The 27,989-nt window shown below is 42.2% G+C and overlaps 1 protein-coding gene across 2 annotated transcripts; it reads right to left on the bottom strand.

Moving 5' to 3' along the window:
- Window positions 1-693: 693 nt before the first annotated feature.
- TSLIG3A (tRNA splicing ligase complex subunit 3A) lies at window positions 694-27,147 on the bottom strand. 2 transcript variants are annotated; one of them, XM_090045800.1, is made up of 9 exons: window positions 27,045-27,147; window positions 26,834-26,930; window positions 22,108-22,256; window positions 19,196-19,330; window positions 15,964-16,148; window positions 9,704-9,784; window positions 8,000-8,116; window positions 5,086-5,253; window positions 694-2,664 (listed from the first exon to the last, which is right to left on the bottom strand). In XM_090045800.1, the coding sequence occupies exons 2-9, from the start codon at window positions 26,884-26,886 to the stop codon at window positions 1,882-1,884; spliced, it is 1,671 nt and encodes a 556-aa protein (XP_089901926.1). In that variant the 5' UTR covers window positions 26,887-26,930; window positions 27,045-27,147; the 3' UTR covers window positions 694-1,881. The 2 variants fall into 2 exon arrangements, with proteins under 2 accessions (XP_089901926.1, XP_089901916.1); XM_090045790.1 differs by having other exon boundaries at window positions 26,834-27,113.
- Window positions 27,148-27,989: the final 842 nt, after the last annotated feature.

A 27,989-nucleotide genomic window follows, 5' to 3' on the forward strand; every position in this document is an offset into this window, starting at 1 on the left:
AAGGAAATGTATTAGCTAAAGGGTCTAAGGTCCCTGATCCAGAAGCCAGCTGTACATTGTGATGTTAAAGTGCTCAGATGTAGCTGAAAAGTTCTCAAATTAAAAGTACCAAGTTCATGCCATGAACTTTCCACAATCTTAAGTAAATGGCTGGTGCAGGATTCTAAGTCCACTTTGGTAAACATTTTTCTCCATTATCAAGTTGTTTGGGCATAGTGAAAATTAAATGACAACGAGCAGAGAATGATCTAGACTCCTACCTACTTTTAATGGTGTGATCTTTAAGCGATGTGCGTCTCAGCAGCAACACCTAGTGGCTACAAAGTAAATTTAAAATTTCTTCTGCTTAGTTCTCACAAATGCAGTTAAGTGACTATCAGCTATATCTAAGGCCTATAATTTGAGTCACAACTAGTATTAGAGTCCACTGCTTCACAGACTCATCCAATGAAAACCGCTGACATGGGCCATACTATTTAATCCAGTTATGTATGTTTTGGGCCCAAACAAGTAATATTCAGCTAATGAGTATCTTTCAGTCTTATATGAAAATTGGAAGGGCCATGAAAGGAAGTATGAATTACATACAATTTTTAAATATATTGCCCAGCAACCTTTTCAAGGTTTCAGCTGCTGTATCACAACCGTTCTGTTCAATCTTTCCAAGAATTAAAGAACCCCAAACCAACCAGAGAACATACAGATACTTTTATTGCTCGCCTTCTATACATCAGCACACCTTCAGCCATTTTCTCTTTCACAGCTTGACAATGTTTATGTACACAAAAACCCAGCAAGAAGCATTATGTGGCTCTCAGGGAGAGGAAAAAAAAAAAACTGTAAGAACATCAAACATCAGCCAGGCTTCATTTTCTGCAGCAATAGTAAAAGGGCCCCCTCCAGGTAGGAACTAATCTCCCCAGGCCGTAGTGCATTTCTTTTTCTTTTTTTTTCTTAAAAAACAAAAACAAAACCAAAAAACAACCAAAATAACACCCCAAACCCCCAAAGAAACTGCGCTGGATTTGCTGAGCCAGTGGTATTAACTTGTGCATAAAATAAATTTCACTTTGCTTTTTCTTCTAGATGATTTCAAGTAAAAGTTATGTTGGGAGAAGGAGCAACTCGTTTTGGATGGATGCAGGTCAGTTTGAATCACTATACTTAACTACAGGCCTACATATACTATTGGTTGACAGATTGGCTTGGCTTGAAATGATCTTTGCAGACTTGGCAGCAGCCAAAAATCTCCAGAGTTAAGCAGGTGGTGCAATTTTTGATACGTGGAAGATAAGGCTAATGGATGTGGAATCTACAGTAGAGCTCATATAATAGACATAGCAGACCTACTGGTTAGAGAGCAATTCAGAAGCAAGCAGGTGTGGGTGGATGGGTGCATGTAACCTCTTCTTGACTAACACAACAGGCCAGCAAGTCAAAGCAACACTCAAAACTGTGTTTGAACATATGTCTGAAAAAGTATTTAGAAAGGAACACAGAAACAAAACCATTTGTGTATTACAAGTTTGAACAAACAAGTCTTGGATGTCTATAGTTATACCTCAGAATGGAAGGCAGGCACACCATGAGAACTGCTGAACAAAATGGTTGGATCAAAGGAATTCAGTCCAATGTTTAAAAAGCATGGCTATTAGTCAAAGGTTTGGTGGAGCCCAGTGAAGAGTGGCAGTGTAGTTATTTTAATCAGACAAAAAGAAAATCAGAGGTCTATTCCTAGGCTCAAAGCAAAGCATCTCACCCAAAACGGAGCTTGCTTGTCACATACAGCTTTGCATTAATTCAAGAGACACAATTAAAATCAGGCCTCTGAAACTAGGTTTCTATTATTTGAGCTCTGCTGAAGTGTAGACTTTAATAGCCTCAGCTAGTAAAGTGTCTTCCTTGTCCAAATCCAGACTGGTTATACTGATAGCCTCCATGTTGGAAGTGCTGCTCAAATTGCCCCCCTTGATTAAAGTTCTGTCCACCTCTGCCTCCCCAGCCTCCTCCTTGACCTCCACGGCCACCACGACCTCCACGGCCACCTCTCCCTCCTCCACGCCCACCTCCTCGATCACCGTGGGACCCACCATCTTGGTATCTGTTGTCCTGTTGGTAGCCGCCACTGCCACCACCCTGGTATCCACTTCCTGTATATGAAGACTGATAACCACCGTAGCCACCTCCTTGGTATCCGCCACCACCACCATGATAGCCACCTGTTTGAAAACCTGTATCTCTGTAGTTGCTATCCCTGTAGCCACCGTCCTGATAGCCACTTCCTCCATCTGTCCAGCCTCCTTGGAGTTTGTTTCCTCTTCCTCCCCCTCTGCCTCCATGGTCATAACTGCCACGTCCTCCTCGCCCTCCTCTGTCATGACCCCCTTGTTCGTGACCTCCTCGTCCTCCATATGAATCATAGCCTCCTCGCCCTCCGCGGTCGTGACCCCCATGGTCATAGCCTCCTCGCCCGCCACGGTCGTGGCCCCCATGGTCATGACCTCCTCTTCCGCCATATGACGATTCATAGCCACCTCTTCCTCCTCTGCCTCCACCTTGCTGTTGAGGCCCTTCTGGTCTTTTCTGCCATGGTGGCATCTCAGGAGGTGGTGGCTCGATTTCATTGGGCCTGCCACCTCTGTCAGGCACTCTGCCCATTAATACCTGTAAAGGGAAGGGAAGGACTGCTTTAAGAACACAGATACGATACAAAAGTCGCACTGAAATGGTATGACATCTTGGCAGTGGTTGAAGAGTGCTATGCAGCCTGGGTTTTTCTGAGTCAATGGAGTAAAATCTGTATCTGAAGTGTTTTTATGTTGATAAAATTCCATTAATCTCAAATGAGAGCTGTTCATTTACGTCAGAGACTCTTCCCTCTGAGTCAAGGCCTAAATAAACCCTCATGGTGTTTCCTAACAGCTTCAAAGCACCACAAAATGACAATGCTTACTGAACTAAGAAGGGAAAAATTAAGACTGGCTGACAAAGTAATATGATCACTGTTTATTTGGTTTAATCCACGTGTTCACTACACATAAAAAAATTAAGAAGACTATTTCCTAATGGATTTACTACTTAGGACAGGCTGCTGGTTTGACAGCCACAGAGAGAAATTATCTATCTAAATATCAGGCACAGCACAGGTGGCAGCAGTGCAAGCTTTCACACAGCAGCTTGCTAGAATTCCTCACTGATCTCAGATCCCTTGGCAGGAATGACAGTGCAATTCAGTCCCCATGCTGATCAATCTTTTGTTTTCATGCAGAACTTGTCAACTAAGAAGACACCAAGCAGTAAGGTATTCTTGGTATATGAGAAGTTTGCTGGAAGTGAACAACCCCTCCTCTTATTTTACAAAGGCTGTTGATCAGATATCAGATGGCATCCACTACAGTTGAGAAAACACTGAAAAGATTTTCAGTTAGGCACTCACTGGAATTTGTATGTTCATGCCTTTATGTCCATATGTCCTTTTTACTTTTTTTTTTCCCCATCTACAGAAATTTATGGCAAGTGAATTTCAAAAAGTTGCCTACTTCTGTTGACTGAGTATTATATCACTTCTAAAAGAATATCATGCAGCTTGCCTGAGATGAGGCCCAACAAACCACCAACCCAAATAACAAATACACGGAAAAGCATGCATCACAACCTGGCCTGTGCACATGATGGGAAGGTAGACTGTGAAACTGTCTCAGTATGTTGAGAAACCAAGGAACTGTCAAGATTCACAAGGAGACTGGATGCTTACATATTTCATAAGTTACAGTTCTCTCTAGCCATTAAAATGAAACTTCTGTGGAAATGCCTATTCTGGCATTTGTCATCAGTTTAATGGGCTTCTGTTTTATATTTTCTTCTGTTCTATTAACATTTTTCTTGTTTTGTAATTTACTCTGTTCTCTTACTATAAACTGCCCTGAGACCCTGTTGAAAGGATGGGATATACATTAAATAAATATAAATTAAGCAAAACAAATAAACAAATATCTAGAACTGACAATGGGTAGAGAAAAGCCACTGGAACAAGACAGGTCACCAGCAATGAAGTCTTCCCAATTAATCGTACCTAGCATTCTCAGTAAGTTTACCCCCATTTTCCCACTTCTTCTGTATTCTATACCCTTTACCGAGATCTACATAGTTACAAGATGCAGAGCTCTTGGGAGCAGGCAATCTATGTTGCAATGTTTAGCATTTCAAGACCCAATCCTGTCTGGAAACAGGATACTACTGAAACAGAGAGAAAAACAGCAGTAATGACTTTAAAAGTTCTGTTAATTTTTAACAGCTCTACTATCATGCAAATCTAACAAGATCCAAGCTCAGTGCACAAATCAAGCCCTTCACTCTGCTATTCTGTAAAGCCAGAAGTGTTTTTGGAAGTGGATGTATAATGCCCTTAATTTAGACAGTATTTTTGCCACCTCAGTACTTGCTTTTAAAAATCAAAACCTTGGACTACATAAACTTATTCTAATCAGAGTGCATGCAAGAATCTAAACAGAAAACTGGCTCCTCACCTAATTAAAATAAATTAATGAAAGATTACATACAAATCAGGCAGATGTGATGAGAGAAGTATATACTAGCACTCTAGTTGTAACATCTATGACTAAGAAAGTGAAATAATAGCACAATATATTGTTTTAAGGAGCAATAAATCCAGTGCTCTCACTTTCTGCCCCCACAGTCAAGCTACACATGCAGCAAGGCAATAAAAATGGACATTGTCCTCCTGATTGTAAGCATTAGACAATATGCTCCTTCTCATACTGAATAAGTTCATATATCAGAATAAGTCCATTAAGAACAGTCAAAGCAATGGTGGAATAAGGTGCTATTCAGAAGGAATACTAGAATGTAATTATATCAGAAGTTCTAGATCCTAGAATTAAAACAGTAGCTGAAAGTATGAGAAGAACATAGAGCTGGTGGGTAAGGATCAGTAACAAGAATGATAACATCACATCACTTATTTGCCAGTCTTCACTTTGATGACAAGCAAAGCATGCTATTCTGTTTAAAACGTATTCTTATTCTGACGTTATTTTTGCCACCTCAAAGTCAGTGAAGAGATACCTTATTAATGGCACATGCAGTCTTTTCTCTGATGGAGCCACTGCTTGTCCTCATGATCTTTGACAAGTCTTGCCGAGCTGCCAAAAGGTTAGCAATGGAAATAGCGCACTTAGTAGACAACAGTGCGCGTTTCGGTTGGTAAATTTTAGCCAATTTCTCTGTTTGACTCTGTTGAAAAGAAAAACATTAATCAACTAAAATATGGGTATGTGACAAAATGCCTTACCAAAAATCCAGATTAATAAGAAAACTAAAATAAATTTTCTGTCATTAAGATAGATATGAACTTAAGAAATGTTAAAAAATACTTGAGAGTTTTAAGAATTGCTGTAACTAGGTCTGAGATCCTATCTCAGTTGCACGGATGGTATTTAATTGTAACCCAATTGCCAAAAATATTACGTTGGAACATTTCTTTTAACAATTTTCAAATAGAACAAGAAATAGTGAGAATCTGTATTTGTATTTTGCAAGTAGCCAGTGAAAACTGACATACATAATTCTGACCAATCAACATCTCCAAAATGACAATGAATTGTATCTGATCTAACTACTTCTACACCAGCGCGGTTCCCAAACAGCTGATGTTTAAAATCCAAGTCCGTTATTTCTTATAGACAAACCTCCAACACCACCTCACTAGAAAGAGGGAGCACAAGGCTGTTTTGACCAGCCTCTACCCCACCAAACCAAGATGCCAAGAAACATGCACAGAACCAAATTTAACACAAAATCACCTGCTCTAATACAGACCTTTTTTTCCCCTATACTGTAAAAATCTGAGGCAAATATCATGCCTTATTTGTTTCTACAATTTCTAATTACAAAATGTCTAAGACTTATCAAAGCGTAAAAGAAATATTTCTCTCAAGAGATGACAGACTTTCATTGATGGCACAATGAGATCTAATCTCCAATCCTAACAACTGTGCCTCCTGCCATGCCAGAAGTGCAGGGCAGAATGCACACTTTTGGAGATGAGAAATAAAATTCCTCAACCCTCAATCATGTAACAACCAGGGGGCACACCTAGAAATCGGAAGTGAGCCCAGCCGTCCATGACACAGCATCAGCTGCAGCACGGGGCTTTAGATGTCCCCAAGCACAGGGAGCCAATGGACTTTTTCTGCACTATAATATGAAACGGCCCTGTGCCAAATGTTATAAACCTATTAGATGACTGTGGGGCCCAACACAGATTTTTCCCCCTCGTAGGTTCACGGCTCATTCACATTTAATGTGGAACTTCTTTAAGGCTGTTTTTTCTTCATTTTATCCACTACAAATTCCCTGAACATTTGGCACATTACCATTTATCATATGATTAACAGGTTAACTGCATGATAAATGTATGGTCTGCTAGAGGCCTAATGCAGCTTAAGAAATTTCTGCCCCCTTCATGCAGTACATTTTGATGGGCTAGTAAAATGTGAGTCCCTATTAATCTTGATACAAATAGATACATCTGGATTGACAGATTTACACAGGCAACAAGAGTTGCATTAACCTGTTTAACAACTACACTCTGAAATATGCACTGCAACTTGCAAGATTATAATATAAGGATATCTATACCCTTTAAATACATATAAATAAAAGCAGACATTTTACCTCATTTTTTCCTGGCTAAAAGCGTAGTTCAGAGACTGCCTCTGCTACCATCAGTTTCCTGCGTTTGAGGGAAGCTACAACTGACCAAGGTAGCAACAGTTAAAAATGCTACTTAAACAAGTACTAGTAAATACAGGAAAGTCACTCTGAAGATGCTGAGAAGATAGAAGTTCAGCTAGGAGCAAATACTTGCTTTCCACCTTCCCCTGTCTACATTCTCACCCTAACTACTCACTTTCTTGCATTATCTACTTTTTCTCTTCCTTTTCTTTCCATAGGGATCTGTGATTGGGTCCCTAACCACATATTCAATAAAATAAGGCTTTGGTGCTATATGCCAAGCCTTTGAGATGGATGCAACTAGTTTGCTTTCAGAAGGAAACAAATAGGATGGAGCTTGGGATGCAAGTGGGAATAAAAGATAAAAGACAGCGGCTTAATGATGGTGTAGAGCAGGTGGCACAGTACAGCGGGAGGCCTGCAGCCACCAGCCACTCAGAAGTTAGACAGCCCTCTTGTAAAGCAAAGGAGGCAAGAGGGACAATGGCATAACTGGGCAGTACATGTTCAAAGGGAGGGTGCAAGAATTAGATTTCCCAGCTGAATTCTTGATATTTTAACACATTTAGAGTGACCTGGAATTTTGGTTTTCCAGCTATAGTTCCCCTCAAAGGCAGGAAAACAGGAACTGCTAAGAGCTGTGTTATATAGATCAAAGTTATGACCCATGGACATATGGAAGTAGCAATGGAACTGGGACTCTGCCAGCCTGCAAAGGGAAACCCACAGTTTCCCAGATTTTTCTCCTTGCAATGAGAAAAATCCATGTTTTTCCGTGACAAATGGAAAACCCAGATCCCTGATGATGAGGTGGTCAGCAAGATGTGCTTACACTACTACACAGGTCAAGTGTGTAAGGCAAGAATCTTTTTGTGGTGCCCTTATGGCAAACAACTAGGGTTTGCCAACCATCATACTAGCATTTGCCTCTACTCTTGATGTTATTTTGTGTGTCCATTTAACTGTATTTTTATCCTCTGTACATATTTTACATATACATATTTACACAATACATCTTCTGATTTCACATGCTGTTACTAACCCACATAATGATCAATTTTTAAAACAAAATTTTATGTTTAATTATGTTATAATTTGCATTGTAACAAACTTCAGAAATTAATAAACCAAAATAGACACTGGTTCAGGGATATTTCCCATTACATATTAATAAAGTAAGTTTTCAGAGAAGATAGCTTATGCTTTGTAAGAGTGCAATGTGTTTATAGAAATCAATTTATACCTTAGCTCTCTCTGACCAGCCAAATGACTGCACCGTTACATCCAAACGTTTCACTAACAGCTTTCTCCGAACTTCATACTCATTGGCTATGGCTTGATTAATTGCTTCAATTTTTTCCTGAAATGAAAATTCACAAGCCTAGATCATGAATAGATTTACTTTCTAATTGCAAATAATAAGCAATAGGCACATGAAAGCAAACAACAGTTTGGCATAAGCATTCAACTATCTACATAATTAAATAAATCGGTACTCAGCATCCAATTCTCAGTCAGTCATGGAAGCAAACAAAAATGCAAATCAGACCTAGTAACACAGCTTTGCTCCAGGTGTCAAACACTGTCATCCTCACGGCAGTTCCAGTATTGCCCCAAAGGCACAGTTTTCAGAGTCACTCGTAAAGAACACAAGAGCCACATTCAACACTTTTTGGTGAAACTTCTCATCTGCTTTCTCTTACATTTGTCAGAGCAAACAAATAAGAGCAAGTAATACATGAACAAGGTAAGAATCAGAGAAATACATGACATAGTACAAGGAACCTCCGAGTTAGTGCCTTTTCAATAATATCATATTTACTCAAATCTAAGATAACCCTGAATTTAAGACAACCCCCCAGTTAAATTCTATACATGGAAAAAATATAAATTTGTTATAATTTTCCATGTACAGAAATGTCTGACAGTTGTCTTTAATTCATCCTTTCCACTGTCACAGGGGGCAGACAGTGGGGAGGCAGGGAGTCTGGGGAAGTTAAGCAGCTTGCCCCCTGCTTCTGCCTCCCTGGCCCCCCCCAAGCCTCTGCACCCCCTTTTGCTGCTACAGGGCCTGATTGGGGTGGTGCTCAATGCCCCGGCTACAATATGAATAGGTCCAACTGGAACAGAACAGAACAAGGATTTGGAAAGGCAGGAAAGAGCAGAGGTTGTGTGGACGAGGGGAGAGGAAGATGGAGAAAAGAGGCTGCAGGGGGGTTATGGAGGGAGACAGCAGCTGCAGTTATGGGCTTGACCCTAGGTAGGGGCTAGAACTTGCACCACAGTAGTCAGTACCCGCCCCCCACCTGCAATTCTAAGACAAGGGGCTTTTTTCCTCCAGGTAAAATGGGGAAAACGCTCTTCCCAGAATCAAATAAATGCAGGGATAATAATAATAATAATAATAATAATAATAATAGTAATTTGAAAAAAAATGTGTCCTTCAGGAAAAAAAACATAGGGCTGCAAATTAAAAACAACTGGGTGACTGACTAGAATACTAAATGAGGATGTCAATAGAGTCTTGGTGAAGCACACTAAGAGCAGAAACAAGAGGCTGCCTTACAATTTATAATCAGAAAGAAAAGCCTCACTGTAAATACCATGGCCTCTTAGGGTAGCAAGCAACAACCTCTGTTGGAACAATAGCAAAATTATTTAGTGTTAAGAAAATTCTTGTTCATCTTTTGCCCAACATCTTTACCCACATACAGATTTACTGCAGGGTGCTGCTTTGGCCAAGTTCCCCAAAACTTAAGATCAAACTAATTAAAATGAGAATTAACAAGAAGCGTATGATATCAACATAAATTGATCCTGCAAGCACTACTAGAACTGGTTCTCATATTTACTAAAAACAGACAAGATACACTATTAAACATACAGAATCAAGACATAAAACACTACCAAGTGTGGAAAGCAGTCTCTTACACATGCAACTATTTACCCAGTGAGCTGGTCCCAGCTGTTTCTTCAGTAAAGGTTTTCCAACATGATTAGGTGGAACCTTTGCTAGGGTTTCTTTTAACTGTAAAGAAATATAAATATATAAGATTAACCAAAACCCCAAATTTTCACAGATAACTTACAAGGGTGAGCGGAATGGTATTATGAGATATGTGGGGCCTTTGTCATGGCGTAGGATTGTCCCAAGCACACTGGATCATGGAGAACTAATTAGCTCAAATCATATTTATGTCTAAGCATTTACAGTAATCTTGGTCAAAAGGTTAGAGAAAACAAGAACATTAGAGATGAACATTTTTTTTATTTAAATTAGGAGCAACAGAGGGAAACCACCCATTTGATACAAGTGCTAGTCCCTGTAAACAAAGAGAATATCCTGTACTTGTTTGGAGAAGGATCATGAACAGTCTCCTATATCATAAAAAAGAAATTCTTTAATTTAGCAATGTATAGTTATAGGGCACTGATTCCAAAGTCTTGATTTTTGGTCATGCACAAAATAAAAGATATAGCAGCTTTTTATATGGCAAGTTAAAGAGACATTTCTATGTTCAAATTTATGCTAAATATCAAAAAAACACCCAGGCCTTTCTTTATATCACAATGCTTATTTTACATTCAAATCTGAACTTTTCACTATGTTTCCTATTTAAATTTTTGTGTTCCATTCAACTTTTGGCAGCAAAAGTGTAATAAGACATTTCACTTTTTGATTCAATAAATTAATTTCACTCTCAAATTCCAACATATTACTAAAACTACTGCAGTATTTGTGTCTATTTGTTTTAAAGGGAAAAAAAGAAGCTTTAGTTCAGAAGTTTCTTTAAAAAACCCAACTGAAACAACATGTGCTACATTATAACTGTGGTTTTAAAAGACAACTTCAGGATGTAGATGGCACAACATCTCTTTAAGTTTAATGTATGTAATGTTCTAAATAATAAAAAAAGATTTATAAACAAGTAACAGGGAAGTCAATTAGGGAGAAAAAAATAGTATGGATACTAACACATTTCATGTATGGAAATGGTGGGTGTAAAGGAGGAGAAAAAAAAAGGAAGACATGAAAAGGGAAAAGGATAACAAAGTCTAAGCAGGAAAATATTTTGCATTTACATATGGCAAATCTCTGAAAAAAGGTACTGAAGTTCACGAGTGCATCATTGTAAGAAGCTATTTTACAGATGAGTAAACAGACTAGGACCTTAACTGAATTGTACCAAGCAGAGATGTGGGGTGGACAATTTTCCAGTGCTTTTTCTGTGGGAAATTTTCTATTTTGAAAAATTCATTGTTTCATAAAATTCATTAGTAACAATGAATGGATGCTATTACAATATTAGGCAAGCTTGGCAGTTTCAAAGTCGTAATTATTGTTTTTCAGGTGATTATCCCTAGGAAGCATGTGAAATAGTACATATATGTTTTATTGATTTGTAAACAGGAGAGTAAATACAGTTACATAATAATCCAAACCAAAACCAAGTTATGAATTCACCTAATTGGCTGTGCAGGTCAAATCAAAACAAAGGTAAAATTCTTATTTCATCTCACACTGCAAGTGAAGGCAAAACCAAAACTAAAACTGTGATTAATTTTTGTTTCACTTTTAGTTCAGCAAACACACAGAGCAGTGTCTCATTTCTTTTCTTGAGTTGGGGGAGGTTGGGAGTGTTTGCATAAGACCTGTTAGTTTTTTAATGCTTCTGGTTTGAAGTAGTCATGATGCCTAATCAGAAAAAAACTAGTGTGTGGCATCCTTATAGTGAAGTTCAAGCCACTGAAGGAAGGAAGAAAGTTGGTAGACATAAGTATTGCGGGCAGGAGTCTGCTAACACAACCAGAATGAAGAAACACTTAACAACATGTAGAAACTGTCCGGAAAGAGTACAAGCCACATACAGAAAGTTAATACAACAAAGTGCTGAAACAACATCATCTGAGAAAAGTCTACTTCAGGAACCCTATGTAAGTAAACACATTAATGTGTTAAACAACACAGTATAGACTAGCATCTATATTGTTTTAAAACGTAATTTTAAAAGTTGTTAGTAAAACTCCGGACTATTATTTATTTAAAATATATGTATCCTGCTTTTCTGCTTGCACTAAGCACCCTAAGTGGCTTAGGCTTTACAATATTTTTTGAATTACATAATACAGTAAAAGCTCCCATGGGGAATGGGGGATGCCAGATAACAAAATATGCCAGTTAACTGAGAGGCCCAAGCAGGCATCTTTGCCTCCCGTTGCGTCCAGGGCATCACCAACCCTCCCACGGGCCCTAAGGGGCAGGGAGGGAGGCCCCACGCAGCCTGCTATGCCCCGGGCCATGGGAGCTTGGAGAAACCAGAAGTGCCACGGTGGGCACTTCTGATTTCACTTTCCCTTAACAAGCCAGCACGCCAGTTAATAGAACATGCCAACTTGTAAGGTGCCAGTTAACAGAGCTTTTACTGTAGATAAATAGTTAACTATTTCAACCCAGCAGAGTGAACTTAGTCCTCTGGCTGATGGCAAAGGCCAGACTATACGTCCCTTCGGCTCTGCAGTCCCAGAGCAACTGAGCAGCAAGTGTTCTTTCTGGCAGGAAGGAGAGAAGCAAACTCCCTGCTGCTTCTCCTTCTCATGGATGAGGCCAGACTAAAATAGGCAAAAATAAAAACCTTTCCCCACTTTTGTTGCAGGAACTTGGTAGCTCAAGTGAAATAGCAGATTTGCAAAAAATGGAAAATGAAAACATTGAGCTGCCAAGTCTGGGGGAAGAAGCAGCAGGATCCTCACTTTCAAGATCACTGTCACCAGATATGCGATCCACCATGAGAAGTGTTCAAGATAGTCAAGCTTTTTATCACACTTCGTGGACAAAATATCAAAAGAAGATCAAGAAAAAGCAGATGAGACATTGGCTTGAGCTATATGTTCAAGTGGTACACCTCTTTCCATAACTGAAAATCAATACTGGAAGGAACATTACAAACTAATTTGCCCATCATATATGTTACTGTCATGTTATCACTTATCGCATTCTCTCTTAGATAGAGTATGACAAAGTTCAAACAATGCTTACTCAAAGGATCAGTCAAGCATAATCACTGACTCTGATGTCAAATGGATGGACACAAGGAAATCCTTTACTGACATTATGTTAACAACACGTGAACCAACATTCCTGAAAGCAATTGCTACCAAGTCTTCTTGTCATACAGGTGAATACATAGCATGAATGGTGCGTGGGCCCAGCAGTTGGCGAAGCATGGCTGCACCAGCGGTGGCAGAAGCCTGGCAGCAGTAAGTGCAGAGCTCCCGCAGATCCCGTTGGCACTGTCGGAGGGGGGGGGGGGATGGCAAGCACCAACCAGGGGTCGGCAACCACCCACAGGCACGACTGGCAGTGGCAGCAGCGGCCAGCAGTGATTGTCAACCACCCACAGACACCGCCAGCAATGTCAGCAGCGGGGTGGCAAGTGGTGACTGCCTGCAGGTGCCACTGACACTGTCAGAAGTGCCTTTTTGCAGGGGGTGCACTGCCACACCCAGGAGGTGCACATGTACCCCTTACACATCACCCCGATACACAGCCAAATTACTGAGCGAAGAGATTGAAAGTACAGGTCCCTCCAGGGTACAAGCCCTTGTAACCGATAATGCAAGTAACATGAAAGTTGCATGGCAAATATTAAAGGCAAAATATCCTCATTTAGTAGTATTTGGCTGTCTTGCTTATGGGTTGAATCTTCTGGCAAAGGACATAGTAAGTGTGAATACAACGAAGACAATATTGGTAAACTACAAAGCCATTGTGAAGGTATTCAACAATCATCATGTTGTTAATCAGACTTTGAAGAAATTAAAGAAAGAGAAGCAGTGGAAGGAAAGTGCACTTTTATTGCCGGGAAAAACTAGATGGGGCTTGGCTACAAAGAATTTACATAGTTTGCTGTGCACAAAGAACTGTTTGCAGTGTGCCTGAACAGATGACACAGTATGCCAGATTATTCCCATGAACATTTAGAAGCAGATTCTTGACAATGATGTGTTCTGGGTTCAAGTTCAAGGAACATCCAATTTGCTACTACCAGTTTCAGTGGTTATCAAGAAACTTGAAGGAGTTTGAACATCAAGCCATTCAAATATCCCAGAAATATTCAGATAATTGAATGAAAATCTAATTGAGTTTTTGACCTCCTTCACCTCTAACCAAAAAAGTAGTAGTAGTAAAACAAATGGTTACTAAGAGATCTGAGTTTTGCTCTCATCTAGTTCATCTGGCAGCAAATCTTTTGGATCCCCAACACAGAGAACAACGTTTATCAGAAGATGAATTATCTACTGCTTTTGATACAATTATGGAAGCAGCTAAGGATGTCCCCAACATTGATGAAACAGCCATGATGACAGACATTGCTGAGTGCTGCGCAAAAGAAAAACTTTGGAGCAAAGACATCATTTGGCAGGCAGCAGAGAATATGTCTCCTCTCACATGGTGGAAGGGATACTGTAACACCCAACTGCTGTCCAGGACTGCTCTAAGGATCCTAAGCATTCCATCAACAGCAGCTTCTTGTGAATGTAACTGTAAGGCTTGCAGGTCAATCAAGACAAAAAAGAGCAATAGCTTAACAAATGAATGCACTGCTAAGCTTGTTTCTGTTTCTCAAAATCTCTTGCTTCTGGAGAATCAGTCAAAAGCACAACTAATGAAGAAGATGCAGTGTGATGATAAGTTGCCCTTGCCCATAAACTCACTGGTAAAACCATCCTTTAACGAAAGAGAATGTGGTTCAAATAGTTCTGAATCAGATTTGCCTCAATCTGATTCTGAAATGGAATTAAGTAGTGCAAGTGATACTACAGATAGTGACAGTGAAACTGCAGGTGCTGCGATGACCTCAGTGGAAGAGAGTTAAACTGTGTTGAAGTAGATGAGTGGACAACCACAGTTCTTTGCGTGTGCTAAAATTAGTGTGTCAGCAGTTTTCAGCGCCTTCATTTTTTAAGGGAAGTACATGTTATTGTGTATTGTCTTTACATTTTTACAAGCATTGCAATAATAATTTCTTCTCACATAAAGCTTTGAATTTTTTTAATATAACATTTAAGCCACATTAAGTGCGCTGTATTTAATTTTTTTCCTAATCAAATACTACAGTTCAAATACTTGTGGTTATTAGGACATAAGATTAACATGGGGAAAATTTTTTAGTTTTGTTTACTAAATATAAGTTAAAAAAACCATACTAAATCAGATCATGCTGTATTTCGCGCATTGCAAAAAATTCTGGAAAACCCACATCTCTGGTTCCAAGGTAGAAATCCACAGCAGTGTAAGAAGTGTTCATGTTCTCCTGACTCTATCATCTTATGTTTTTCACAAGACCATCTATCCTCTCCTAAATGGTACTACTGCCAGAAAATGTTTATTTAGAGATTTATTTCCAAATGAGCCCTTTAAGGTATAGCTAAAGAATAAACTGAAAAAGATTAACCAAAACTCTGCTTTGGAAGTGTTTATGGAAACTAGTAATTGCACATACTTTAAAAAAGCAAGCAAGTACATTTTGTTGAACTCTCTTGCTCCACTCCCTCCCCACACACACAGACAAAACCCCCTTGTGATTGATATCTGAAATGCATAAGGACACAACTTTCCCTTTATAATCAGATTCCTCTTTTTGCTTGGGATTTTCAAAGAAGAGGGAGAGCACGTTTAAACCTAACAACTATAAAACTATGAAACAGAGGAAAAATGAACTAAAGCCACAAAAAATGGCAGGAAATTCTGCAAAAGATATACACGAGAAAGTAGTGCTAATATTTTTAAGTGACTAGATTTCAAAGCAATGGGTTTGTCTAAAAGGCTTAAATGTAAGTAGTATTTACAAATAGTGTTCTCAACTTCCTTGCCAAGACATGAATTCAATGTTCTGTGCGTCTTCTGTAGCAGGTGATAATATTAAAACCTCAGGCACTACAAGGAATACAGCACCCTTCATGGCATTGTCGGCAGTGGCTCTTGGACAAGATGCAGAGAACTTTGCCTTCAGATTTTGGCATGGACACAGCCCTCTAGTTCACCTTTGAAAATTCTTTGACTCACAGTACATTCTGTAAACAATATTAAGTCTCTCCCAAAGCCTAGAAGTGTTTCATAACTCTGAAATCTTTCCCTGGAAGCAGAGTTAAGTTTCAATGAAATATTGTATGTATATATTTTAGCTTAGTTACTTCAGATCTTACCTTTTTTTCAATTCCACTGAAGAACTGGAACATCGTTATGTTGGCTGGAGGCTTGGACATGCCCAAAGCAATACATATGCCTTTTAGCTCCTGAAAGACCTCGCTGCCTCCTCCTTCCTGGGCTTTTTTTGGAGGGGCGTTCACACACAGCATTCTGGCAGCTTCCAGTTCTGAGATGAGGTATGCTGGGGTAAGAAAATTTGATTGCAGCATAAGATGCAGCTATATCAAGTATCTACAACTAATGAGCATTTGCACCTGATCAATGTACACCACAAACTGAGTACTTTAGGAGGAACTGAGGATGCAAGTTTAGAATCCAACAAAAGCTTGAATTTTAAAAGATTACAAGGTCAGAGATTAGGATCCCAAGAGAGTCAGTGAAAAGAGGATAGCTCCGACATGCAGGCAGTTTCAAGGTGCGAAGCACTACAGCTCCACTAAACTATTACACACGTCCAAAAGAGTACAACTCTTTCCTTTCAGGCTCTGCAGAAGGAGGACAGTATATTGGGAAAAAGAAGGAAGCAGAGAGAGGAGATAGCGCAATGAATTAGAGTTAGAAAGCTAGGACTCTGCAAGTCTTTTGTCAAGAAGTAGGGGGACTGGAGAAAAAGCAGAAATGAAAAACTGCCAGGGAAACAAGCGCTGGAGGTTGTCTAAGCAACTGAAGAGCCAGGCTGACTGGAAAATCATTACAACAATCAGTTATTCTTGGCGAAGGGAAGAAATGTATTATGGTCCAGATCCTTAAACGATATTTAGCTGCCCAATTATCATTGACTTCTGTGGGAAGTTAGGCACTTAAATACCTTTAAGATCTGTATGTGTGTCCAACAAAGAAAGGAGCTTGCCATGCTTTCCCCATCAAAACAGCCTGGGCCTGGCATCATCAACATGGGACAGTTAGCAAATATCCAAACAAATAATAGTAAGTGTCAACAAGTTTGCTTATGATCTATATACATTAATTCAAGCTTCAAAGTACAACAGCAAGCCTCATTGAACAGTGTGATTTGCTGAGAGCAAGTCAAGGGACAGGTGTGTTTTGAAATAAGGTAAAAGATTTGTTAATAATCTAAACTGAAATTTAATTCAAAATATCTGTCCACAGTATTTTAGACATAAGAAGTTATCTGGATCCATGATTTAATCAGGTCAAGCACATTCTCCCTCTGACCACTGGAGTACAAAAACTTAAATAATAATGTAACATTCACATCTTATCTTAGTACAACATTAATCTGCAGCAATGAACAGTTGATAATCTGCAGCATCAAAAGTTGATAATCTGCAGCATCAACAGCAAGGGGTGGGGGAGAAAAAGACTTCTCCAGGCAAAAGTGTCTATACCACGTTGAATAAGACATTTTACAACTGTAAGGGTTAAAAATTAAGATACCCTTTGACGTGTAAACCACTGGTGTTCACAGTGTTCCCAACTTCCAGTACCTCTGAGACTGCTCCTTGACCTCACAAACAAACCAAACCTGATTTCAACATTCAGTGCTGCTACTCAGAACGCTCTGAACAGCAAGGAACTAAAGAAAATGTCAGCTTCACTGCCACTGCGGAAACATGTATCAGTGCAACCCATAAGGGAGGATGACACACAGAACTGAGGCTGGGACAGGGAAAGGACACCCTTTCACCATTCCTCCAATGGCCGGAGACTGCAATATTAGTTTTGGAAGCGTGAGAGGGAAAACATCATGTTCAACCATTCCAAATGCCAAAGCATGGTAGGGACTTCAAAACAATCATGTGTTTACTAGGTATAATCAGATACAAGAGGTGAAACCACTGAGTAGAAGCTGATGCATCCAACTTTGTTGGGATGCCAACATGCATGCTCCTGTATTTGGTAGAGGTGCACCGATACATTGGTCCCATATCAGATCAGCACTGATACGAGGAAAATTGAGAGCACTGGCAATTGGCTTTTTTTGGTTCACGTAGCCAATACTATGGCCAATAAATGCCCTGTGCATGCGCAGAGCTGCAGCTCAGCATACAGGTGGCCTGAAGCATAGCCCGGCAGTGTGGAGAGCAGCTGGGTCTGGCTGGTAAGTCTGCTGTGGGGGAAAGGATGGGGGTGCAGATCAAGGCCCCCGCAGTGAAGGAGGGAGTGGGGCTGGTGCTGGGGCAGGCGCAGGCTCTGCCCAGCCAGGGTGGGGCTCAAGATGGAGCATTGGCTCATCTGGAGGGCATGGGGGGGGGCGGTTCCCACTGCTGTATGTGACCCAGGAGGGTATGGGGAGCGTGTGCCTCCAGATCTGCACGCAGCGAGGCTAAGCTGCCACTGTAGGCTGGGGCCAGAGCCAGTGCCGGGCTCTTCCTGGCTGCACTCGGGGCAGGCAGCAGTGCTGGGATCAGGGGTTGGTGGGGGCTGCAGTCACCCCAAAATTTGCTGTAGCCCCCTTCCAGTGCCACCACCACCTGCCCCAATCACAGTCCCAGCCTAGGCACCCCTGCCAGAAAGAGCCCAGCACAGCGCCAGTCCGCAGTGGTAGCCTGCCCTACCCTGCACACAGATCCAGAGGCACACGTATCTCGTGCCCTCCTGGGGTGCGTGCAACAGCAGAAGCCCCCACATGCCCCCTGGACAAGCCATGGCTCCGTCCTGTGCCACACCCCACCCCAGCTGTTCAGCGCCTGCCCGTGACCCAGCCCCACTCCCTCCCTCACTGCAGGGGCCTTGATCTGCACCCCACTTCCCCCACATCAGATTTACCAGTCAGTTCCCACTTCCATGCTACGGGGCTGCATACTGATTCAAATCCGATATCAGCCGATATGGCTTGTTAAAAATCAGCCATTGGATCAGTCCCAAAAATCTCTACTGGTGTACTCCTAATATTTGGGGGATTTTGTACAGAGAGATTTAATGGATTCTTCACCTGTGCATTGCACCCACCCAGAAAATCTCTTCCAAGCAGAGACTAGCTAAGAAGTGACTGGTAAGTTTTTTAAGACCTGCCATGACACAATCAGAAATATTAACATTTTGGCCTTCTTTTGAATGGGATGGAAAATATGTAGGTAAAGTTGTAAGAATTACTATAGCAGTTATTTATACTTTGTAGTAAACAAATACCATCCCACTATTTTATCCCAACACCACCCCACTACCAAAACAAAAAGGTATATGAATCCACACACACACACACACACACACACACACATATAGTATGTATATCAGGCTTTCATGCAAGTATCCCTTTTGACTTACTGAGCAGCAGGACACAGTTTTTCTGATTGAGAAGGCGTTTTGTCACATCCCCTGATGTTAGTGACACATATGGACAATTCATTTCTGCCAGCAGCCCACTCGCTTCAAGTTGGAATTCTTCTGCTTCATTTGGACCTGAAGAAACGCAACTTGGGCAGTTAAAATTTACAGCTCCTGGTGTTGTGATTAGAGTTATGCAGGAAAAGGAAAAGTCAGGGGATGATTTGGTTAAGAATTATGAATACACCAAGACATTATTTAGCATGAAAACACTGTTGAGGGTGTAAGGCTCTGGCTAAGAGGCTGAAACAAAGATAGTATGGTCAAAGTGTGGAAAACACAAGAGAAAGAAAAGAAAAGGTAAAAATCAGAACAAGTAAAAGTGATCAGCTTGAAAGGTATAGCATTAAGAGCAAAGCAGACAATTTAAAATACCAATTGACCCCAATAATTAGATTCTAAGCATGGAAAATTATAACAAATGTATAAATTTTCCATGTTTAGAATATAAGTTTTGGAGGGCTGTCTTAAATGAATTCCCTCCCACTGCTGCAGCAGGTGACAGGAGTCAAGTGGCCTGACCCCTGCCCCTTGCTGCCCGTTCCATTCCTCCCCCAAGTCACTCCCCCCCGTAGTCTGCCTGCCCCCTCACCTGGTACCTTCACATCCCACATCTACCCCTGCAGACCCTGTACCCCCTGCTAACTGCTCCTCCTAGGAGACTGGAACCCGTCTTACCTGCCCCCTGCCATGCATGCATCCCTGACACATGCCCCTCCCCATGGTGCTTTCACTCCTGGGCACCTGTCCCCCAACAACTTACCTTCCCTCTCATGCCATCTTCCCCTGGCTTGAGCCCCCTGCTTCCTGGCCCTCCACAACCCCCACCTACCCCACCTCCACTTACCTTTCCCTTGTAGCTATGCTCCATACACCCTGGCTGGAACAGATGCTGCCTCCAGCCCCAGCCTGGCCATGCACCAACTGTTGTGGCAGGGGAGCTGGGGCCAGAGTTGCTGTTGCCATTGCATTGCCAGTCTGGGCCCAGAAGCAGCACATGCTCTGTGTTACCTGCCAGAATAGGGCTCCAACAGGAGTCAGAGCTGCAAGGGAAAGGTAAGCAGTGGTGGGAAACAAAGGGACATGAGGGATGGAGGGGAAGCAGCTCCGGCCTTGACTTTGGAGCCTCTGTTGTCCCATCTCCCCACCCTTTGTACTTGAATTTAAGACTAAGGCTTTCCCCTGCTACATGCTGAATGGAGAAAACATCATCTTAGATTTGAGTAAATACAGTATATGCACAGTAAAAGGAGAGTTATAGGAAAGAATACACTGATGAGAAGGAAGACATTGATGGGAAACATTGCAAAAAAATGCAGGGAAAAAAGTGTGAGTGGAAAAACTACAGGATATTCAGGAGAAGGGAAAAATGCATTTAGAAATACTAAGTAGGTTAGAAATAGAAATTTAAAAGTGTTTATGTTTTTAGGACTCCACCATCAGTTCGTGATTTTTCATTTCTATATTTTTTTAAATAACAACAATTCCCTTATATTGTTTTGTGTAATGTCTTCCAAGATACAAATCAGTGGGTGCTTCTATACTAGACATTTACTGCAAAGTAGACTCATTAGCTTTGTAATCACTGATGTTTACTGCACGTGCGGCCACAGGAAACTAACGAACTCCACAGCAGGAGTACTAATGAACTTGTAAATACAAATATTATCCTGGCAGAGAAGATTTTTTTATTCCATAGCACCACATGTGTAGATGCTAACAGGGCTGGCTGGGGCACAACGGTACTTCAGTGTGGTGGCTGCCTGCCAGGTAGCCCCACAGTGAAACACCCTCGTGCCCCAGCCAGCCCCTCTGCAGCATGCTGAGCTGAGTCAGAGCAGCCCCAGGCTGGCAGGCTGACCGCTTTTGGCCCCCTGCCAGGCCGGGGCTGCTCTGACTTGACTTAATGTGCTGCGGTCCTGGGCACACATGCAAATGCAGCACCCACAAACAATAAACTCCAGTGTGATAAGCACCGGAGTTTATTGCTCCTTATTGATATGTACATGTAGGCAGTGAAAATTACTGCACAGACTAAGAAATAGAAAAGTAATGAAAAGACTAGGAAAGGTGTGTTAGTGGTCAGCAACACAAACAGGTAAAAAATCGTAAGCAATTCTACATATTCAGTTCCTAGACATATGTTTAAAGCTTCTGTATCTGGAATAAAAAACTACCACTTTAGTTTACAGAATAGTATGAGTAGAGCTGGATAAAAAACCACAACCTAATTGTTCAAAACCATAAGTTGCAGTTTTTTGTTGGGTGGGGAGGGGAGAAGGAATTCCTCTACCAAAATTAGAAATGAAAAATTTCAAGTTTCAAACATCCTTCTCCACAAAAAACATTTTATACTTCAGTCTTTGCTATTTTTTTTTCTAGAATCAACAATAAATAGGAGGCGAGCCAATGCTCTAGTCACTGGAGTATTCCATCTGGAATTGTAAATATTTCCTACATCATAACTTCACACAGAAAACCTGGAAAAATTGAGAAATTATAATAGGCAAGAATGTTCCTCCCTCGCCACTAAAAAAAAAAAAAAAGCAATTCAAAAACTGATCAGATTACATTATATGAAAGAGCAGTTACATGAAAAGCTAATTTCAGTCAACTGCCTGTTTACTGAAATTAATCAGCCTTTACCCACAATCAGTTCAGCCATTGTTGGCTGCTTACTAGGCTAGCTTGAAGAATGAGATGGAAAATATCCAAAGCTTAATGGGGTTCAGACTGCCCTCTATGACACGGTTGATTTAGCAATTCTGTCAGCACACAGCTTTATACAGGAATACATATCTAGAAAAATGTATCAGTTACACATTTCAGTTCTCAAGGCTGTGGTTACTTACTGTTTGTTGCATGCACATTTTCCTCTAGTTTACAGAACAGCCTTAACTCAGATACCAGCCAAGCACACAGTTTGGTAAATTCAGGGGAGGTGGCCCCATGGGACGTGGCCTGAGTCAGCGCTCCATCATCCAACAATGGGCCTTTGTAGCTGACATGTAAAATAAAAACACAACTTAATGAGCATGTTATTACTAAATCCTGCTGTAGTTTTTTCCCCCCTGTAGATTGTGTGTGTATAAATGAGGGACACACCTAATTTACATTTAAATTTTCCCTGCATCTTCAGTACTTATTGTAATGTCATGCATATTTGTGTTCATATGAAAAAGTCACATTAAAATAATTAAGCATACTAAGCTGTCCTTGTATGTTATTCTATAGATTACAGGACACATGGTCAAAGCTACCACTTCTTAAATCTTGATATTCTGAAGAATGCTACCACAATATGCAGGTTTTGCTTCTCTTACCTATTGCAAATATGATAGCTTATTGATCTACTACTCCTGCATTTCTGAAGTATATTATAAAGCACTAATATGAGAGATGTTACAGTAATTAACCTGTCAACAATACATTGCATTTTTACTTCCCCACCCATCATTTCTGTCATATATTTACTGGGTAGCCAGACAAAGCAAACAGAATAATGTGACATGTATTTTATGCAAGCAACCAATAAAGCAAAACTTATTTTCTGTTAAACAATAACTTTTTAAGATACCTCCTAGAAAGGTATATAACCATTATGTTTCTGTGCGAGAAATATGCAAGGACTGACCTTGATCCATAAGTGGATACAAGAAGTGGATACATTCGTCTGATATTGGATCGGCACCGATATAAAGAAAACTTTCTGCATCAGAAATTGGCCCGATGCAGCTGATAATTTGTTTGATAAATACCCGCACATGCATGCAGCCACAACACAGCACACAGGCAGTGAGGAGCAGAGTCGGCAGTGCGGAGAGCTGCCTACAGCTGGTAAGTCTGGTGTGATGGGAGAGGAAGGGCATGGGGGGCATATCAAGGCCCCCACGGTGAGGGAGGGTGTGGGGTTGGGGCTGCCCAGCTGGGGCTGGGGTAGGCATAGGACTGAGGCACAGCTCATCAGGGGGCCATGGAAAGGGAGTGGGGTAGCTCATGCCACTGCGTGCAGCTCATTTGGTGCTTGCCTGGCAGCTCCTGCCACTGCTCCTGCCACTTGTCCAAGAGGGCATGAGGGGGTGCCCCCAGAGCTGCACATGGTGGGGCAGGAAGGGCTGGGTTCTTCCTGGCCAGGCAGATCAGGGGCACACGCTGTCCCCCACTCCTGCAACAAGTGGCAGGAGTCAACAGATGAGCACTGGACAAGCTGTGCGCAGCAGTGTGAGCCACCCCCTCTCCACCCCGCTTCCCACGTCCCCCAGACAAGCTGCACCTCTGTCCTGTGCCTGCACCAGCCCACAGCTGCAGCCCGCCCCACCCTGCCCCATGCATATCTGGGGGGCACATGCCTCTCCCCACCCTGGCTGGTCAGCACCTGCCCCGGCCCCAGCCCTAGCCCCATTCCCTCCCTTACCACAGGGGCCTTGATATGCCTACCCCACACCCCTTTCCTCCCTTTCCACCACACCAGACTTACAGCTGGACACGGCTCTTCAAGTTGAAGAGCTGTGTATTGGAAATCGGATCAGCACTGGCCAATATGAATCCTTAAAAATCAGCTAATTGGTATCAGCCCCAAAAATCTCTATTGGTGCACCCCTAATGGATACAACCCTACAATGAGAGTTACACATATTTCACAGCTGAATTTAAACTTTCCCTAATTATCTATTGGCTTTACAAGATGAGTTTTCAGAGACGGAGAATTCCATCTGCCCTTGTAAAAGTACAAATTATTGTTTTTATTCTGGTAAACAGTGTGGTGGGCTATTTCAACACATGGACCCAGGATGAAAAGGGATAAAAGAAAAATCACACTCATTTAAAGCTATCCTGATAGCTCTAAAAGGTAAACTCTTGTGTGAGTGTGGACTCAATCAATTCAGTCAACTCTTGACAGGTGTCAGAAGTGAGAGATCTGTCATCCAGCATACTGAAGTGTATGCTGTTCTGCAAAACTTCACTCATAGTGCTTTACTCAATGTGTAAAGCTAAACAAACAAAAGGCTTGTCTTAATCACATCAGTTAGCTCAATTTACCATACTCAAGTTATTTCACTTAAACTAGCCTAAACTCAAGAAAGAGACCATATTGGAAAAAAGAAAAACCCTCCAGCTACAAAGTGGTTTGGTTTAGCAGCACAGCATGACTGCATTAGCAATGGATGAAGAGTTGAGGTGCAGCAGCCCCCACTGGCACTTCTCAGCTCAAGCCAACAGCATATCACCTTTGATCCACTCCAATCTTCCCACCCTCCAGTTGAGCCAGGTGGCTCAAGTTGAAAGCACTGCTTTAGATGGAATTAATACTTACGTGTGGGGGTGGGGGGAGCTAAACTCAAACATTTACCTAGTAGGGCAGGTAAAAACTTTTAAGTGAAAGCATGATTATAAGACTACAAGAACTGACAGATGACCAAATATACCTGAAATTTACTAGCTTTGTTTAAAGACTGAAGTCAAGAATACCCGCTCAAATCACTTAAAGGATTGGCAGTGGCAGCAGTTCAGGATGCCTTTATGGTTGGCAGCTTTCCTTTGAAATTTTGATCAGCTATTTGAAAAAAATAGAAGAATTCAAAACATGACAGAATAGATTTCTAGGCTCTGCTGGTGGTAATCTTGTAGATAGAGCCATTATCCTGTGATATTTTGATTTATGGGAAGAAACCCAGTTTAAATAAACATTACGATGGCTACTGTTATACAAAAAGTAAAGACATAAAGTTTTTACCTTGGACTCCCAGCACTGGACTTGGACTGCTGCCACTGCCAAAGTTATGTATAAACAAATTCTGCCTTTCATTATATTTGTGTCACCTCCCGTTCATTCTAACACTCAATGTATAGAATCAAAAGGCAGAAAAAAATGGCCTGGCATGTTGTAATAGCATATAGCAAAAGAAAAAAAAAACACTTTGGGCCCTTTTTCTTTTCTTTATGATTATGAAACCTCAAAGTTTCTTTTCACCCTTCTATAAATAGGGTTTTCCTCCATTTTCCCCACTGTCTATAGCCAAGATTAATCAGAAAACTACAGAAGTGATGATATCACAAGAAGTAAGAGAGGGAAAGCTAAGCAATCAGGAAAAAAGGGAAATTGTAATCAAGAAATTTTTAGTGATTTAAAACCGTTTATGTTCCATTGACATCCATTTGACTTCAACATCAAGTGAGTACTTTGTAGCAAGGACATCCTTACCAGAAAGACAATTATAAAAGAAATAGTTTATAAGCTAAACTGGGATTTGGGAAACGCAGTATCAGTTCTCTAGTTCGCTGCAAATTTCCTGTGCAAAACATGTATTTCTATACCTGTTTCTTCATTTGCAAAATACTCTCCTGCTTCCAAAAAATACTGCAAGAGTAAGCACACTTAAGGTATGTGAACTGTTCATATAAATTAAACTATGGGTTGTTAGAGGATGGTTTAGGGATGATCCTGCCTCAGGCAAGGAACTGGACAAAATGACCTCTGGAGATCTCTTCCAGACCTACTTCTCAATGATTCCTACAACATACAACGTGTCTGAAAACCAGTTAAGCTCTCCTCAGTAACTCAAGTATGAAAAGAAAACAGATTGACTTTAAGAAATAAGTACCCCAAGGAAAACACTCACACATGCAACCAAGAGACTTCTCCAGGGGCTCACTCTGAGGCTTTCTGCAGCCCAGTGAAGATAAAATGTGGCCCCTTGCTCTACCTGTGGCAGGTTAGGGCACTATGTCTAGTGGATGCATATGGGGTGGGCAAAATGGCGGATCCAGTCAGCAGCCAGACTCTACTTCCCAGCAGCCCCAACCCCGGCCAGTCTCCATGGAGATCACAGGAGTGCAGAGGCATTACAATGCGGGGCCATGACAGCATGGGGCTGAACATCTGGGGCTCTGCCCCAGCCCAACCTGGCCAGTGCTGTCGCATTCCTGCACTCCAAGGTGCTCCATGGAGACCAGCCAAGAGCCCTGTGGCCAAGGTGCATGGCAGGCAGAGAGCTGCTGCAGGGCTGGGATCTTACAGTGATGATATCACAGGGCAGGGCTGGGGTACAGCTGTGATCTGCTGCCTGTGCACACCTGCAATGAACACAGGTTTCATGGCCAGGGCATGCAGGCCAGACTCTGCCCACCCCAACCTAACCTCACAGTAGTTTGGCTATCAGGTTAGACCAGCATTTCCCAACCTGTGGTATGGGTACCACCAGTGGTACACAGACAACCTATTAGTGGTACCAGCTAGCTGATTATAATTACTCCGTATGACAAAAATTTGCTGGCAGGGTACTTAAGGTCTTATCGTTTGAAACTGGTGGCATGCAATCTGTCAGAGTTTGGGAATCATGGGGTTAGACAACAGGTTTGCTGGAACAGGAATGACTGTCTCAAGCAAAGGGTTGGACCAGACGTGGGCTCTGGAGATCTCTTCCAGCCCTTCTGTATAATTTCTATACTGGGCGAAGTGAACAAAACCCAATGACGCTCTCCTCGATAGCTCAAGCGTGAAAAGTATCCCCAGGAAACCACCCGCACCCGAGAGGCTTGCGGGGGCTCTCTCGGGCCTGCCGCAGCCCACCCACCTACCCGAGATCCTCCAGCCCCTCCAGGATGTCGCTTTCCATGATCTCGAACTCCATGACGCTGCGGCCGCGCCTGCCCACGGGGCGCGGGGGGCTCAGACCTGCACGGGGGGGGGCCACAGTCAGAGCCCGGGCAGTCACCCCCCTCCCCGTCACCCCGCCCCGCGCTCAAAGGGGAGGGGAAGTCCCCGCCCGGCGCCGCCGGCGACACGCACTCTGCTCAGGCCGCTACGCCGCCGACTGCCGGGCTGGCATGTCAGTGGGGGAAGGGAAAGGAGGCAGCAAGTCCCCAAACCCTAACCTCTCACCCGGCGGCGGGAGCTGCCCCGGGTAGTGCCTGACTCACGTGGCCTCCTTGGGCGCTTTTGCAAGCATTACCCACGCAGTGGGGTTTGGTGTTCTGGGGAATTGAGTGCACTTTTTTATTGCAGATTTTTATTTATTTTTTTTTAGCGCAGCGAAGAGCATCTGGAGGATCTTTTTCTCCAGGCTGCACTTTTGGCACCCTGAGAAGAAGGCCCCCGCTCCTGTGGAACCCACGTTGGAATGCACAGGGGCTGGCGAGGGAGCGGGCGAAGGGTCAAACTACATCAGATGGCGGGCGTTCGTCTCTCCTGTAATTCTGTAGGACTCCAAAAACTACCCGTCCCGGCATGCCGCACGCCACCCTGGAGGGGGCGATCGTTGAATCATAGCGCTCCGCCTGTGACGTCACACAACGCGGAAGAGGAGGGGCCGGTCGAGGGGGGCGCTCCAGCCGGATTCCTGTGTCGTTCCGGCCCGGGGGAGTGCTGCCCTGTGTACCGTAATTATCGTAGTCGTACCATAATTTCAACTCTTGTACGATGGACAATCAATAACAGTAGAAGCGTTCAAAATATGCTTTGGGTCAATCCGGTATCTTTTATTAGACCAGCTCAGGCAGTTGGAAAAATTCTTCGCAAGCTTTGGGGTACATCTGCAGTTGGTCTGTGCTCTTCCTGGATCTGCAGATGCTTCCTCAACCCAACCAAGAGTGAGTGAGTGAGTGAGTGAGTGAGTGAGTGAGTGAGTGTGTGTGTGTGTGTGTGTACCCCAAAGCTTGCAAAGAAGAATTTTTCCAACTGAGTTGGTCTAATAAGAGATACAGGATTGACCAAAAGCACTTTGCCTGCCATGTC

The sequence above is a fragment of the Crocodylus siamensis genome, chromosome 1 (genome assembly GCF_052110815.1).
Source record: "Crocodylus siamensis isolate JL-2025a chromosome 1, ASM5211081v1, whole genome shotgun sequence".
Taxonomy (NCBI): domain Eukaryota; kingdom Metazoa; phylum Chordata; order Crocodylia; family Crocodylidae; genus Crocodylus; species Crocodylus siamensis.

Coding starts and splice junctions, on each gene's coding strand:
- TSLIG3A (XM_090045800.1), bottom strand. CDS start 26,886: ATGGAGTTCGAGATCATGGAAAGCGACATCCTGGAGGGGCTGGAGGAT. Junction 16,149..19,195: donor AAACTGTGTCCTGCTGCTCA/GTAAGTCAAAAG, acceptor TTCTTACCCCAG/CATACCTCATCTCAGAACTG. Junction 9,785..15,963: donor TCAGTGGAATTGAAAAAAAG/GTAAGATCTGAA, acceptor ATTTCTTTACAG/TTAAAAGAAACCCTAGCAAA.